Here is a 16986-nt window from a genome sequence, read left to right on the forward strand (position 1 = left end):
GCAGAGGTTCAGGTGTTGATCTGGAACCAGGAAGACCCACACTGAAATTCCTGCTCAGTCATAAAGCTCATCAAAAATGGCCCTGTCTCAACCTAGCCCACCTTACAGGGTTAAAATGCAATAACGTCACAAATACAGCATGAGTTCCTTGGAAGGTACAAATGCAATTAGCAAGATCCTGCTAGCCTTTAAAGAGCCTCAGTCAACATACCAGAAGAGGGTGATGTGTGTCAAACATTACTAATGGAAAATTAAGTCAGATCTTAGGGGAGGGAGAAGGAAGAAACTTGCTGTAGTGCTAAGAATAAGATATGTGAAAGTGAGATTGCCTCTTTCATTGGACCAGCTTCTGTTATTTATTATTAACAATTGTCATAGTATCCTGCAGAGTGGAGATTCACAGCAATCATATGAAGTGGGCTAAGCTAAGACACAGTGATCTAGTCCAGACAGTGCGCAGAGAGGATATCCGAGCCTGGGTCTGTCCCATACAAACCCAACACTCTCTCCTAAGTGCCCCCCGGACACTTCCTCGCCCTGCTGGTGTAGGAGCAGACAGGTTGTACAGATACACACAGGAAACAAAAGGGATTTATATATGAATCTATGTGGCAAGCAATCTTAATAGATCTAACATACTTTGTGCTCCCTTACTACCATCGAGCAAACAAGATTTACAAAAAAAATCTTTATACTAAATGCCAGAGACCCAGTACTGGATCTTTTCACAAAGATACTTTTCTAGAGCAGAGAAGGGGAAACCTTGTGTATTTTTAAGATACCTCTGAACATGTTGCTGAAAAGCACTTTTCGTAATTCAGTTGTTGAACAGCAGCAGTGAGATCTCCTTTCATAAACACACTTCTTTACATGGTAGTGGAGCACCATGGGTAAAACTAACCCCATTAACATACATGTACTGTATTTACATTTATTTATATACCACTATTACTCCAAGGAACCCAGGGTGATGTACATAATATTTATCCTCAGAACAATCCTGTGAGGTAGTTTAGGCTGTGAAAAAGAGTGATTAGCCCAGAGTTTCAGGGCCGAATAGATTTTGAGTATAAATTTCTATTAGGGATGTGCGAAACGTTTCAGATACAAAACGTTTTGTACCCAAAACAGCCTGTTTCGGGTGTGTTGTAGACAAAACAAAACACCCATTTTCCAGATCCAAAAGTTTTGTATACAAAACAAAACGCCCCTGTTTCAGCTACAAAACGTTTTGTTGTTTCGGACCTCCATTTTGTGGTGATCTCCGAGTCAGTCTCCATTTTGTGTTTGACATCTCTTTGAATTTCCCACCCTTCCAGCCTTCTGATCAGTGACCTAAATCATGGGCCGACCGGCTGACAATTCCCTCCTTGTTCCCCATTGGCTCTTTTGCTTCTTGCCACTGCTTCTTGCCACCATATTGGCCAGGGGAAGGGTTGCTAACCCATGGGGTGCTGGGTTCTGCTGTTTCTGTGGTGTTCTGAGTGTAGATTCTCTGGTAGCATATGAGAGTGGATTCTTGTTTTTCACTGAAAATCTCATATGCTACCAGAGAATCTACAATGAACACCTCAGAAACAACAAAACCCAGTACCCCACAGGCTTGTGGGTATGGGGGTGGTTGGCACCCTATGTGCACTACACAACCCCTCGCTCTGGACAACCCCAGTGCCCCCCAAGTGGAATTATGGGGCTGCTGAAATCGCCATTATTCCCTATGGGAGAAATCTTAAAGAGACGTAAACTTCAACAAACCACAAAAGATCAGACCTTTACCCAATTCCTTTGAAATAACTCTGGAAGTTTCCTTGCCCCCATTGGGCACTACCACCCACCACACTCTGCTCTGGGTCATCCCTTTCCCCTTGATTTGAAGCGATACATTTGCTGGAATCCCCATTATTCCCTATGGGAAAATTCTTAAAGATGTGTAAACTTTTAAAAAAACCACCAAAAAAGTCAGCCCTTTGCCTAATTCCTTTGAAATTTGGGTGGTAGCTTCCACCCATTGGACACTACCACCACCACCCACTCTTTTTGCCCTGGGACCCTTTTTAAAAATCCAAATCGATACGGATTCAGAAAATTTGGCTACAAAACAAAACAGGGCTGATTCGGATTCAGAAAATTTAGGTACAAAACGGGGATGTTTTGAAATCGAAACAAGAAAATTCCAAAATGGACACCCCTAATTTCTATACTACTACAGGCAGGCGGAAATGGCTACACCAGCTGCCATCAGTATAAAGAAGTTGCAAAAACCATCTGATGGGAGGAGGGTAAGCAGTTCAGGTGGAGCAAGAGTGATTCGATGCTCGCCCAAACGTCTGACTTTTTGTACCGCTCAAAACTGTGCCTACTCCTTCCGGGTACACCGAGGGAAGCCACACCAAGCACAGTGACTTCCGCGTTTAATTTCTGCCCTATGAAGAGCTCCAAGTACGTTTGCACGCTTCTGTCTCAATAGGGTAGGAGAAAACAGGGGAGGCCTGAGAAACCCGAGAGTGGGCACATTTGCTTGTTTTTCCCAAGAAGGTCACTCCAAGTTATCGGAGCGAAGGAGCCCCTCTATCGACGGGCATGAGGCACCTGACTGGACGCCGCCTTCCGAGTTTCTATCAATGATTCATTTCTCAGCAGTCAAGGCGCTGGGACTCAGGCCCGCCCGGAAGCCATTTCCGCCTGCCTGGAATCCACCCCCCACAGATTGTCCGCCTAGCTGTGGCATTTGAGGCATAAAGAGGTACAAAGGCACTCTGTACATGTTCAGCGCTATCCCCCCACTTCATGACTAACCTCGGGAGTCCTACGACTGGCGCGGCTGAGTTCTGGCTCCAGTTAACTGCTGGGGGTGGAGGCCACTGAGGGGACACCCGCACTCCTCCCCACGTCTGCCTGGAGGAGACCACGACTTGCCTCTGCCCTCATCTCGGGCCACACCACCACCAGCAGCCTAAGGGGAGAGCCCGCCGGCAGCGCCGCCGCCGCCGCTCCTTCTTCCCCGCTGAGAGGCATCGCCGCCGCCACCCCGGCGTCTGTTCCTGCCCCCACCTGGTCCCGCCTTTGCACCCCCCCCCTCTCCATGATCCTCCCCCTACGGCGGCTGCCTCCACCCCGCGCAGCCCTAAGCCCCGCTCCCCTCCGCGGGGCCCCTCCCTCAGGGCGTCCCCCTGCCCTGGGCTCTCAGCTTCGCCTGCCTGCCCTCCCTTCCCTTCCCTTCCCTTCCCCAGGCTCGTTACCCCTCCCCCGCTCGGGTCCCTCCGCCCGGGGGGCTGGGCTGGGCGGGGCGCGAGGGAGGGAAAGAAGGCGGCGCCCCCCGCCCGGCCAGGATAGTCCCGTCCTTACCGCTCATGTTGGCTGAAGGGGGGAGGCCAACCCAAGTGGCGCCGGAGGGGTGGGCGGGGCGGGGGCCGCGAAGTCGGTGACGAGGCAGCCTAACCCCACCGGTGACCGCCAAAGGGTTGGCGAGGGGAGGGCGCTGCGCCGACACAGCCCCAAGTCCTGGTGCACGCCTCCCGCCGTTCCGCCCAATCATAGAGCCAGAAGCAACCCACGGAAGGCGGAGCTCACTGCGATTGACCGGGCCTTCGCCCATTCAGCCGAGCAAGGCGGGGTCTGGGGCGGGAGAAGAGGGAGTAAGGGCAGTTTACGAAAAACTTCACGGCGGCGCCCCTTTCGGGAAACGCCTCTAAATGAAGCTCCACCCCATGGCGGGAGGGTCAGGGAGGCGGAGATTGACCGAAAGTTCTTCTTCGAACAAGTGTGACAAGTGGGACGGGAGGCGAAGGGAAGAGGCAAGCGAAGTAACTGACGTCGTTATTGGCCAATCGCCGATCTTGTGGAGTGTCCAAGGTTGAATCCCTGTGATGAAATCACCCAACTTGAGTTTTGATTGAGTTGCCCCTAATCCTATTAGAACTCAGAGGGTCTCCTAGAACCTTTCGTTATGTAGCAGCAGGCGGGAATAAAGTAGAGAATGACATAAAATCTAGCCAATCAGTCTCCGCAAAGAGACCAAATATAGAGGGATGTTTCGTAATGACGGAACGAGTAGCCAATGAACGGTAAGAAGATACAAGCGGAAAGCCATCTGTCCCAATCGGAAAGGTAGACCGTCTTAAATTGGCCAATGGGAATGGCGACCCTGTGGTTTTTAGAAAAAGGATACGGATGTGGAGCCATTTTAGCTCAGGCGTAGAGGGCGATGTTAACTTCCGCCTTTTCCTCCATTTAATAAAAAATATTATGTAACGAGCAGTGATATTAGTGCTTTTCCTTCCTGGGAACTGATGAAGGGAGGGAGAATTTACATTCGGCTGAAAGCTTAGTCTCCTGGTTAGAATTTAATCTTCCTAAAATTGCAAAGCTAGAAAACCGTGATGAGTTTATTCCTGTTTTCAGCACTTCCTATAACAAACATTGTAACAGATATTAAAAGATGGAGGTGGTGAAGGGTACTTTGCACATGCCCAGAAGCACTCGGACTGAAGTACCAGAATTTTTGAAAAGATAAAACTGATAAAGGTATCAGTTTTCCTTTTAGTCTCCTGCACAATCTTATGAATGTTTATTTGAAAATTAGTCCTGTATTCAGTAAAAATTATTCTCAGGTAATGTGCAACCTATGTGACTTTAAATGCGTAAAATAATCATTCCTGGAGAGAATAAGAGTCCAATCAAACAAGCAATTCCACAACTCTGTAAGCACAATCCTGTGCATAAGTCCCAACATCTTCACTTCAAAGGAAGCACTGATAGAAAGTGAAAAATAACCCTTTTATAGCAATCCGAATTCAGTGGCACCACCTTAAGTGGTGCAGCAGAGAAACTAACCAGCAGAGGGTTGCTGATTCGAATCCCTGCTGGTATGTTTCCCGGACTATGGGAAACACCTATATTGGGCAGCAGCGATATAGGAAGATGCTGAAAGGCATCATCTCACACTGCACTGGAGGAGACAATGGTAAACCCCTCCTGTATTCTACCAAAGAAAACCACAAGGCTCTGTGGGCGCCAGGAGTTGAAACTGACTTTACGGCACATTTTACTTACTTTAATTCAGTGGCACAATTGCCACCTAATGGTGCAGCGGGGAAGCATCCTTCCTATAGAGCAGGGCAAGGGCAGAGGTGGCAGCCAAGGGAGATGCCTGTTGCCCCATTCCTTGCATCTGACATCAGATGCAGGGGGTGTGACTTGGGGTACACGTGATGGGGGAACTCCTACCAAGATTTTGTCCCTGGGCCCCCAAGAGTCTTGCTACGCCCCTGGCACAAAGCCCTGGGAAGCCACACTCTGTATCTTCTGAGATAGTTCAACAGATTTTGCAAAGTTTTCACACGTCAAGGAGGATATATTCCACACTATTGTGCGTGTTTCTTTGTTTGCCTTGATATACCCATGCAAACCATCCACATTGGGAGGGCAGTCTAACCTAAAACTAAGGCCTAGGGAACCACAGTAGAGTCATCTAAATATGAAGTCCCATAACTCTCTATGCCTGTTCCACACTGGAAACGAAGGGGTTAGTTCCCCCAGCCCTCTCTGCCCAGGGAGGTAGCCTTTACCTCTTAAGGAGTAAATCTGCTGCAGCTGTTGAGAGAAACATAGACAAGGGGCCCATATAACTCGCTGACACCTCTAGGAAGATAAGTGAAGGGGAAATGGAATAGGCTATAAAGGGTGGATGTTGGGAAACTGATACAAGTTAAGGGATGGTCAATTGTTTCGTTCTGATGTAAACAAAGGTGGATCTGCATGATGATAGGCTTTGCATTCCTTCTAAGACTTTTGTTACACCATGATAGATGACTAAGCTACCCACTGTGTATAAATACTTACCTGTAACTGGTGGTCTTCACTCTCGATTTGGGTGTGCCCCGAAAGCCTTACTTGCTAGCAGTAAACATCCCATAAGCTTTTCCCTCTGTGTGTGTATTATTTGGCGTCGTGCACCACCCAGACAAGAACCAGCTTTCATGGTTATATCACCTTCTACTATCAAAGCATTCATGTCTGCTCCACATTCACACTCAGTGTGATACATTGGACTACTTTCTGAGGCGCTTCACACAGTTAGGGTGAAGCGCCTTGATGTCGTTTGCAGGGAAAGCGGGCTTAGCCCATTCTGCCTGCAGCCAGATCGGCCTCCTGGCTGCAGCCGGTGGGGGTGTGGGGATTGGGGGCCACTTGGCCCTCAGGAAGTCCCAGGATGCTCCGCACAAGTGTGTGGGGCATTCTGGGGGAACACCCAAGCTTGGGAGGCAGTTTGTAGCCTCCTGGCTGGGGGTCTACATGTCACCACGTGTCACGGTGGCACACGTGCAGAAAAACAAGGTTAATAGAGTGCTCGCTCTGTTAACCTCATTCGGGGGGGTGGGGTAGGGAGTGGAATTAGGCTGGCTAGCCGCCTTGGAACCACCGAGCTCACCCGAAAGCCCAGTGGTTTCAACCATCACGAAGAAGCGAGATAGGCTCCCTTAGCCCGCTTTCTGGTGATCATCAGAATAGCTTCTCTGTCTCACATTTATTTTGTATTGACATTACAATGTGCGAAGTGCAAAATATCACAGAAGATCACATCAGACCAGAATCAATACTGTTTCACATTTTTCTTCTGAAACTAAATTAGATTCAAAAGTAGTTGTAGAGAGCAGGATATTGGTAATGGCTGGAGTGCTGGATTTAAGAGCAAGGTAACGCAGATTAAAATCCGTGTTCACAGGTTGACACTAGACCGGTCACATTCTCTTACCCTAACTTACCTCCCAAAGGTTTTTTTGCTGTGTGTGGTATGCTGCACTCCCTGGAGCAAATATGAATTTGATAAAAATTAAGGGTAATATAATATTGTATAATTAATTAATGTGTTTAGTATGAGCTGGGTGATGAAGTCAGCAACATGAGCTCTACTTAGTTGTTTAGATGGCCTCTTCATAATCCATTCTACATATAACCAGGAAGTACCCCTAAATGTGAATCAACTCACAAAGATTTAGTTACTGATCCTCCACAGATGTTCTTTTCTCAGCATGAGTCACCTCACCCAGCTATAACCCCTCTCTTTCCAAGTGGGAAGGGACATCTGACCAGCAGTAATCCTGGAATCTCTCTTAACCCACTATCTGTCTGCTTCTTCAGTCCAAGAACAGATTAGGGTTTCAGTGATACAAACTGGATACAAAGAAACAATACAGGATCAATTGTTATATTCTACCTGGGGAGAATGGAAGGAAGACCTGAGTTGAGAGATGAATGTTTGAGCAGGTCTAAAGTACCTATCTGCCCTTATGGACTGTAGTACAAGAAATTATTATTATTATTATTATTACTACATTTATATCCCACTCTTCCTCCAAGGAGCCCAGAGCAGTGTACTACATACTTGAGTTTCTCTTTCACAACAACCCTGTGAAGTAGGTTAGGCTGAGAGAGAAGTGACTGGCCCAGAGTCACCCAGCGAGTCTCATGGTTGAATGGGGATTTGAACTCGGGTCTCCCTGGCCCTAGTCCAGCACTCTAACCACTACACCACGCTGGCTCTCAGGCAAGGCAATTCTCTCACCACTTCATAACATTCTGTTATCAATACTGGTGAGATGGAATCCTCCTTGTTGATTTTGGAAGCTTCGGGAAGAACAAAGGGCAAAGGTCACACTCTGCTCTCATCCTTCATGATGTTGCACCAGCAGCCCTCTTGGAGATTCTCAAGTGCAGCATGAGAACAGCCACTGGCCATGTTAAATCATCAGCTGGGAAATCCTGCCTTTACCAAGCATGGCTTCACATCGCCATTCCCATCTGAGGTAACTGTTTTCATTTCACTCCTGGAGGTCAAAGGGCAGCCAACAATGGGCGGGCGGGGCGGGGGGAATAACAGGGTTTCTTTGCTAACAGCTCAAGTTTGAGAGAATTTTGTTTTTTTTTTAATTGAACAAAATGCAATGCAATGTGAAACCAGTTTTGTTTTTTTTTAACAGTAAGAATTGCTATGAAAAACAGTGATGCTGCTGCTTCAATGAGTCTCATATTCAGCCTGATACTTTGAAGATTCATAAGTAAAGCAGGGACTGGGCAACCTGGAGACACCATCAAAGCCAGACACTGAGGCCTGTAGGGTAGGTGGACATAGGGGATTTCAGTTGCAAGATCCAGAAGCTCTGGAATTGTAGGCCAGCAGTGGCATTCAGGGTCAGATTGTTTATCAAGCCACACTCATATACTGAGCACAGGACTGAGTGTGATGGCTGGAAGACAAACGCTTCACAAGGATTTGCCAGGCAAAAGGCGGGTTTTCCCGACCAGCTTACCATGGGTGTTGGTAGGAAGACTGCCCTCTCTCTCTCTCTGCTGGTAGGAAGACTGCCCTCTCCCTCTTCCCGCCCCCCATGATTGTTTGCCAAAAGTCTGTCTTTTATAGCTGTGTTTCAGGCAGAAAATCCATTAGCTCAAGCTTTTTATGTCATTGCATCTCTCTCCTGGGAAAAGGTTGATAGGAACATAGGAAACTGCCATTCTGAGTCAAACCATTGGTCTATCTAGCCCAGTATTGTCTACACAGACTGGCAGCGGCTTCTCCAAGGTTGCAGGCAGGAATCTCTCTCAGCCCTATCTTGGAGATGCCAAGGAGGGAACGTGGAACCTTCTGCTCTTCCCAGAGTGGCTTCATCCCCTGAGGGGAATATCTTGCAGTGCTCACACATCTAGTTTCCCATTCATATGCTACCAGGGTGGACCCTGCAACTACCTAGGATCATGCATGCTTGGGTTGCACAGAGGAGAACTGGAGGCTATTGACACGATTGTAGAAAATCGGGCTAGACTCCGCTAGCCCGATTTTCTACAACTGTGAGAACCACCGGGCTCAGCTGCGAGCCTGGTGGTTCTTAAGCGGGTCACCTGCTTCTGTAGCCTGGTGCTTAAACTGGGTTTGCGGAGCGAGTGATCTGCAAACCCGGTTTTTTAAATCGTGAGTAGCCATGGTGCGGCTCCGCACCGTGGCTACTCACAAGGAGACCCCCGACTGGGAGGCTGAAAAGCAGCCTCTCAGCTTGGGGGTCTCTCCAGTATGCCCTGTGCGCATCCCTGGTCATCTGCAGGGAGAGTGGGCTTAGCCCGCTCTCCCCGCAAACCTTATGGAGGCGGATCTCCTTGATCGTGAGACCTGCCTCCTGGTCTTGTGGCAGCAAGCATGACTTGTCCCCTTAGCTAAGCAGGGTCCATCCTGGTTGCATGTGAATGGGAGACTAGAAGTGTGAGCACTGTAAGATATTCCCCTTAGGGGAAGGAGCCGCTCTGGGAAGAGCAGAAGGTTTCAGGTTCCCTCTCTGGCTTCTTCAAGATAAGGCTGAGAAAGATTCCTGCCTGCAACCTTGGAGAAGCCGCTGCCAGTCTGTGAAGACAATACTGAGCTAGATAGACCAATGGTCTGACTCAGTATATGGCAGCTTCCTATGTTCACTGCAGCCTTCCTCAGGTTTGGGGATTTGCAACATTGGCCCTTGTGACTTGAAAGCAAGATGAAGCCTCCAGATTAAGGCCTGGTGTAAATTCAAGGCCTTTTGACCTTTGCCTGGTCAACAGAGCTAGCTGCACTCCCTGTGTTGGAGGATATGCCCATCAGGTCTGATACTGCATCATGGAGGCTGGCCATGACCCTAGCCTGTCCTAGACCCGACACAACTCACATTAATCTTTGTCAGAGTCTTCTGTTTCACTGCTATCGGCTGCAACTAAGTGGAGAGGAGAGGGCCTGAAAACGGATCACTGAGCCCTGGGCCTGAGGAACCGCCACTGCCTCTTGAAGTGCTTGACGTGGTCTCCAAGCCTCAGTCGGACAACCTCACTCTAGGGTAACTCTGACGACTCTAGCTTGTGGACAGCTGCCTTAAAGCAGGCTTTTTAATCCAGGCTGCTGTTAGGACGCTTTGGTTTGTCTAGTTCAGAGCTGACGAATCATAATTACAACTAACTGCCTGTTTACTGAAAATGCAGCTTCATTTTACACGGCATGTTTTCCAAGAACTGTTTTCCCCTGGGGAGATCTTTACAGAGTTAAACGGCTTTCCTCTGTTATTGCTGCATTAAATTATCTTTGAGGAGGAGAAGGGTGCACTCGATGAAAAAGAAGTGGGAATCATGTGACCACATCCTGTTCATCTTCATGGGGGTGAGAAGAAGGTTAAATTACTGAGCCCTCGAATCTAAGAACAATACACAAACCATCTAGGCGACCCAGAGAAGTTGCTTGTGCTTATGCTAATGAACTAGACAAGTATGGGAAATCTATGGGAAATACAAAGCTTAATTTATTCAGTTGCAAATATGGTGGAACATTTTTACAGCTCACTAAAAATCAGCTTATTATTTTCATATATAGACTGGGGAAGATCTGGATCGGACTCCTCAGCAGATAGGCCCACAGTTATTAATCCACCAATCATAAGGACAGGATTCTTCACACATTGGTTTTTCCACGGATCAATTCATGTAATCAAGACTACAGTGGGCTGCCAGCATACAGCAGCATCATAAGAACATACCTGTGGTCCGTATACTTCAAAATGATTCCAGCAAGTGAGCCAAGCCACGTACTATAGGGGAAAGCAATGGGTTGAAAGCCTGCCTAGTCTAGGGGAAACTTCTTTCTGTCCTCAGAATTAGCTGGCAGATTCTGGGCATGAGGGCAAGCCCTATCCACAGTTTCCTCAGAAGGAAATGTTATGGGGAAGCATGCCCATGTAAAGTTAATCAACTTGAATTGTCCTCTGATTTAGCTATAGTAATATTTAGGTGCAGGCATGTCTACTTTGCACATTTTGGTTCTGAATCTCACCACACACAGAGCAAATTTGCTGTTAGTCTTTGGCTTTTGCCTGCTCCTGACTAATCCACATTTTATTCTTCTATAATATACTTATTTAGAATAATTAAACCAGAATAAATAACATGATCTTGTGGGCTCACCGTGCATTGTGGAATGGTTATTGTAGACCCCATTAAAACCGGTGAGAATAAAAGCAGGGTTTTGAATTTATTTTAATTTTTTATCTTAGGATTGACACGCTACTTTTAATTTTTTCCTTTAAAACCCCCAAATATAATTGGTCTTGTGGTAGCAAGCATGACTTGTCCCCTTAGCTAAGCAGGATCCATCCTGGGTTGCATATGAATGGGAGACTAGAAGTGTGAGCACTGTAGGATATTCCCCTTAGGGGACTGAGCCACTCGGAAGAGCATCTAGGTTCCAAGTTCCCTCCCTGGCATCTCCAAGATAGGCCTGAGAGAGATTCCTGCCTTGGAGAAGCCGCTGCCAGTCTGTGAAGACAATACTGAGCTAGATAGATTCACTTCTGTGAAGACAATACTGAGCTAGATAGACCAAGAGTCTGACTCAGTATATGGTAGCTTCCTATGTTCCTATGTCCTTTATTTATTTATTTGATTGATTGATTGATTTCATTTCTATACTGCCCTTCCAAAAATGGCTCAGGGCGGTTTTTACACAGAGAAATAATAAATTAATAAGATGAATCCCTGTCCTCAAAGGGCTCACAATTTAAAAAGAAACAGAAGACAGACACCAGCCACAGTCGCTGGAGGTACTGTGCTGGGGGTGGATAGGGCCACTTACTCTCCCCCTGGTAAATAAAGAGGATTACCACGTTAAAAGGTCCCTCTTTGCCAAGTTAGCAATAACACATATTATAATGATTTGCCCTCACAACTACCACCCTGTGAAGTACCAATTGTACAGATGGAAATCTGAGGCTGAAAGACTTGGGAGTCCTTTAAACATTACAGCAGAGACAAGGGGGCTGCTTTTCTATGAGTTAACCCCCATGGTGCTGCTGAGACATTGAAAGGCCTTCAGCCATGTGGGCTGAATCCTTATGATCACTGATCCTTATGATCAGCCTGGCTAGGTTCAGGGCAGGCTTGGACTGGCCCACAGGGCCACAGGGCATATTCCCAGTGTGCCCCACCCGCAGGGCACCACACTCGGCAGCAGTGAATACTCCCACCCTTCAGCACCCATTCTGTTCAACACCTGGCGCCCTCCCCACCAGAGGCGTATCTAGGGTAGGGCAGGCATGGCACGTGCCCCGGATGCCCCTTGACGGGCGGCGCCAGTGTCACTGCTTCCAATACAGCGACGGAACAGGGAGCAATGCCCGGCTGCCTGGCCCAGCCTCCAGGGGTGCCTTGAGGGCTTCTTCGTTGCACTCCTGGGCAGACGTGTCCCTATTTAAAACTGCCCCAACAGCTGCCATCGGACGTTGGATTTCCTCTTTCCTGGATGCGTTTCCTGGCTTCAAAGGGATGCCGCTTGGGGGAGGGGGAGGAGAGGCAGAGCGGCGGAGCCTGCTGGGCGGGGGCCCTTGAGCAAGGCTGGCTCAAGAAAGGGGCCTTGTCCCCCCAAAAGCGCGGGAGTTGCTGGGCCAGGGGCTGGGATCGGGCTGGGTTTGTGCTCATCTGGTTCCCCCTGCTTTTGCTGTTCTTCCTTGCAGACCCAGTTGGGGAGGCTTTGTTCAAAGAAGGCAAAAACCAGGATTGGGGCTCGCTGGGGCCCGGGGTGCAAAAAGGTAAGGGTGGCACCTGAGGCTCTTTTCCGCTCGCTCCTGAAGGGGGAGCTGCAGGTTGCGTCTGCCATCCTCGCTCGTGCAGTGGCCGCACCTTCCTTTCCAAGCGAGCGCGTGAAGAGGCCACCATCTTCAACCTCAGCTTGCAACCAGCTTTCATTCAGGGGCTTGCGAAGGCAGCAAAGCGAGCCCTTCTTGCAAGTGCTGTTGTGGCCTTGCGGCGCCTCCAAAGGGAAAAGGTGTGCGCTGGCCTCAGCCAGGGGTGTGTCGCGCCAGGTCCGCCATCTTTCTTTCTGCCTTCTGCAGAGAGAAAGGCGGGCACTGCACAGCTTTGTCACCGGCCTGCTGAGCCTTGCAACCCTGTTCACATTTGCATGGGAACCACCAGGAGTCCCTGTTAATTTGGTTAGTAAACGAGCGAGTTGCATCGATTAAACAGAGCTCCTCGCCAGCCAAGTGCAGCTTTTTGCAATGCATTCTTGCCAGACTTACAGGAGGGAGGAGTATTGTTTAGTTACGAGTTGGGGGTGGGGAGACACGGAAAACATCGCAGCCTTAGACGTGTGAATCATCGACACTGTATTCTCCTTATTTCTATGGCGCTCCCACTTCGGCTCAAAAGAGAGTGCACACGACTTCTGCTCATGCCCTCCTGTCCTGCCTAAACGTTGGCAGATTGCCTTTTGGAAAGGCCCTCCATATCGCGCTGCAAAGCCGCAGCATCCTGCTCGCAGCAGCGGCAGAGTTTGAAAGGAGGAAGGGGGAATGGGCTCTTGTTGCGCGTGCGGCTCTCGCTCCTCAGCTCGCAGCGCCCTCACCACATGACGCGCCCTAAGGGCCACCACTTCCTCCCGCTTCCCAAAAGGCTTTGAAAGCGAGCTCAGCCTCCTGCCGGCTTGTCAAAAGCGGGTTGCTTTTCAGACGATTTCCACCGGGCAGACCTCCGAGGGTAAGGAAGTGCAGTGTGATGTTTTCAGAACCCTAGGCATCGTTGCTTGTCCCCTCTGCTTCCTTGGCACTGAAATTAGGCTCAGCATCGCACAAGGAAGCCCCTCTCCCGTTCTAGATTTTGTGAATGGCACTTTAGGAAGGATCCCCCCGTCACAGCAGGTTGTCTACTTAAATGCGGGAGGAGGGATTAAATAAATTGGCTCTACTAATTGGTTATTAATTCCATTGTGTGTAGCCTTCGATCGTTGCAAACCAACTTCAAAAGCAATGGTGTATCTAGTCCAGGGATAGGTAGAAAACGAAAAGCAGAGCTCTGCTCCTATACCTCGCAATTACAGTGCAGAATTCGATCCGTAGCGACATGCTTTCTTTGCCCATTGATGGGGGTCAATACAGTGTATTTGTTGTTCTGAAGAAACTCTCTTGAAAACAAAACCAGAAAAATCTGGAAACAACTATTATATTAATTTATAAAGCCTATGGAGTCCAACAACCTAGACACAGAGTAAAGTTATCTGAAAGATGGGTGTCAGATGTTTAGACGGGGCGCAATTTCAGTGCTTGCCATAGGCGCTATTTTCCATAGATACGCCTCTGCTCCCCACATACATTCCACCGCCGTCTCAGTGCCCCCAGTCCAGCCCTGGTTCAGGAGCGACCATTTTGCGCTGATAAGGCCCCATGCAATCGATCCTAATGTGGCCTTCACATATTATGGCCGTAGCATGGGATGGAACCAGAGAAAAGCAGCTCCCACGGCACTACTGTGAAGCTGGAAGGAGGCCTTGCTCAAGCTCACACAAGAAGTCCACATCTTGAGGTAGAACTCGGACCTGGTCTTCCCACTATAAGTCCAGTGCGCTATTCTCTGATCCTTAAATAAACTTGCTTTGGTCCAGATAATGACAAAGCAAGCCATTGCCCCCTTCCTGGCTAGAAAATAGCACCTATAATTTAAATTTAAAAACTGGTTCAGTGGAGTGATGACTTTCTGAGTGTGTCTGCGAAAATGCCAAACAAAGCCATGTGGAACAGCCAGAGAGTCTCCTCCCTTGAGAAGCAGAGCCAGCCCAAGAGGCAAGTGGGGCAGGGTGGAGGATGGCCTAGTTTGGGGGTTGGTCTCTTTTAACAAGAGTGAGCCCTGGGAGGTTGGGAGCACCCATTGGGGTGTGGTTTGCTAGATGAATCTGCTCCAACTTGTCCTGAGATACTTGCAGATGCAGCCCGGCAGCTAGCTACTGGGTGGCCTTAGCTATTTTGAGCAGCTGTTTGATAATGGTACCTTTCAGCATGAGGGAAGGGCGTAGTAGACAGCATGCCATCACCAGCAAAATACAGGCATAGAATGTGCTTGGCAGACAAACTCAGATTCCTCTGACAGGCATAGGCTTGTGTTTGTCCACTGGCACCAGGGTTACCAAATCAACAGTTCAGAAATAAAGGAAGCTATTCAGCCCTGGCATTGTATCCTAAAGGGTATCACAGGAGAGAGTTTAACCTGGGTTGGGACCCGTCAGGGGTTTAATCCTGGATTTAGTCCTGAAGGCCAGAATTCAGGTATGGCACGTGCCAGAAAGAACAAGCGGTGTTCTGTGAAAATGAACTGATGTGATATTTGTTTGTAATGACTCTTTCACACATGCAGTATTTGTCCACCATTTACATCTCTCTCAACACACACACACACACACACACTCCTAAAATGTGGTGAGTGCAATCCCACAGCAGGCTCACACAGAAACTGTGGTTGCTTCCCCACAAGCACTCTTTAGCACTGCTGAAGCATTGCTTCCCTGCACTCACCTGGAAGCAAAATTAAAACTATGGATCTGCACAGCTTTTAATATAGTTCTGATTGTCCATCAATGTCCTTCCCCATGGTCCAGGACCGCTGATAGGCTTTGCTCAGAACAGAAGGAAGTCCCATTCAGCAAAGGTCCCTTCCAACTTTAATTAGAAGTTTCCTGCTTACAAATTCTCCCTGTTTTATTGCTTCTTGTTGATGGTGGCTGGGGTGGGAAGGTGTTGCTGATGAACAGCCTGTAAACTGCCCCTTGGATTGCCTATCCTAATACCCATTATAGTCAGTTTATAGTTCTTGCGGGGGGTGGGGTGGGCTTTTTACTACTGATTTCTTCCCTTCCCTCTCCTCCCCACTTTCCATTTGTATATACCAACATAAGAAGTGGACTTTTGAATGGCATTTCCAAAGAAAAAGACTAACGTGGAAGCCACCTCCGCATATTACACCAAGATGGATAGGAGGTCTTAGAAGCAATCTTCAATAATGACAGGGGCGTAACCATAATAGGGCAAGGGGAGACAGTTGTCTGGGGGCCCACTGCCTTGGGGGCCCCCCCAGAGGCAAGTCACATGACTGACTCCCACAGCCACGCACCTGCCCAGACGTCCTTAAATTGTACTCATCCTCCGAAACTGATGTGAGTGTTGAGACCTGGAGCTACCAGAACAGCAGGTCTTTCTCTAGTACCATTAAATGACTTGCATCGTCCACAATTTAGAAAACCTTTACAAAGATAGTTTAGGATGATGTTCTGTTTATATATATATATATATATATATATATATATATATATATATATATATATGCATAAATATATGCTTTTTGTTACCTCCACTAATCCTTTAAGATTTCTTTACTTCATGAGCTGAGCTTCAGTGAGCGGGGGGATGGCATTTTAAAATCTTGTCTCTGGGCCCACTCCAACCTTGCTACACCCCTGAATACTGACATATACTTTGTCAGATACTAAGCACTATTCATGCATTATGTGCATTGTGTTTATGTACTACAAGACCCGGGAGTCAGTGGCAGCTCCTATTGCCCCTAAGTGCAGCTCCCTAATTATTTATTACGCTTGTGCGAAGCTTCAGCTGAAGCCACGTACTCCGCACAATCTCCCTGGCACCACAGGGAGGCAACCATACCCACCACACTGTGCTGCACTTTCCCCAGAGATGGCGAGAGTCCTTTCAGGGAAACATAGCCCTCTCAAGCCCCAGTGCCATCTTAGAAGGTGCACAGGGAACCCTGGGGAGTGTAGTCTTCATCAAGGACTCCATGGGGAAAGCTCTGGAAAAGATGACGCCTCTGAGCTGTCCATGCACACCTTCTGAGTTGGTGCTGGGGCTTGGCAGGGCTCTGTTTCTCTTAAAGCCGCCCCCCACCCCATGCAGTGCTGAGGAAAGCACAGCACTAGCGGAGGCCAGCACAGTGGGGAAATGGCTCACATACTGAAAGTGTCGCCTCCACTTGGAAACTAGTAAAGATCAGTGACATAGAGCAGGGATCCTCAACGTTGGGCCCCCAGATGTTCTTGGACTTCGACTCCCATAATCCCCAGCCAAAGGCCACTGGGCCTGGGGATTATGGGAGTTGAAGTCCAAGAACATCTGGGGGCCCAACGTTGAGGATCCCTGACATAGAGGACAT

At 48.4% G+C, this 16986-nt stretch overlaps 1 protein-coding gene across 5 annotated transcripts in view; it reads right to left on the reverse strand.

The window, feature by feature from the left end:
* SP1 (Sp1 transcription factor) overlaps window positions 1-16986 on the reverse strand; it is a 193398-nt gene that overhangs the window by 32718 nt on the left and 143694 nt on the right. The window contains exon 1 of one of the 5 annotated variants that reach the window (XM_053290693.1): window positions 3346-3751. The exons of 2 other annotated variants lie outside the window; for them this stretch is intronic. In XM_053290693.1, coding sequence (XP_053146668.1) covers window positions 3346-3595 — 250 coding nt within the window. In that variant the 5' untranslated portion in view covers window positions 3596-3751. Of the gene's footprint in view, window positions 1-782; window positions 1087-2796; window positions 3047-3345; window positions 3752-16986 lie in introns of those variants that run through there. 2 more of the 5 variants (XM_053290695.1, XM_053290694.1) reach the window with 2 other exon arrangements.

Source organism: Hemicordylus capensis, chromosome 2, assembly GCF_027244095.1.
Source record: "Hemicordylus capensis ecotype Gifberg chromosome 2, rHemCap1.1.pri, whole genome shotgun sequence".
Classification (NCBI taxonomy): Eukaryota; Metazoa; Chordata; class Lepidosauria; order Squamata; family Cordylidae; genus Hemicordylus; species Hemicordylus capensis.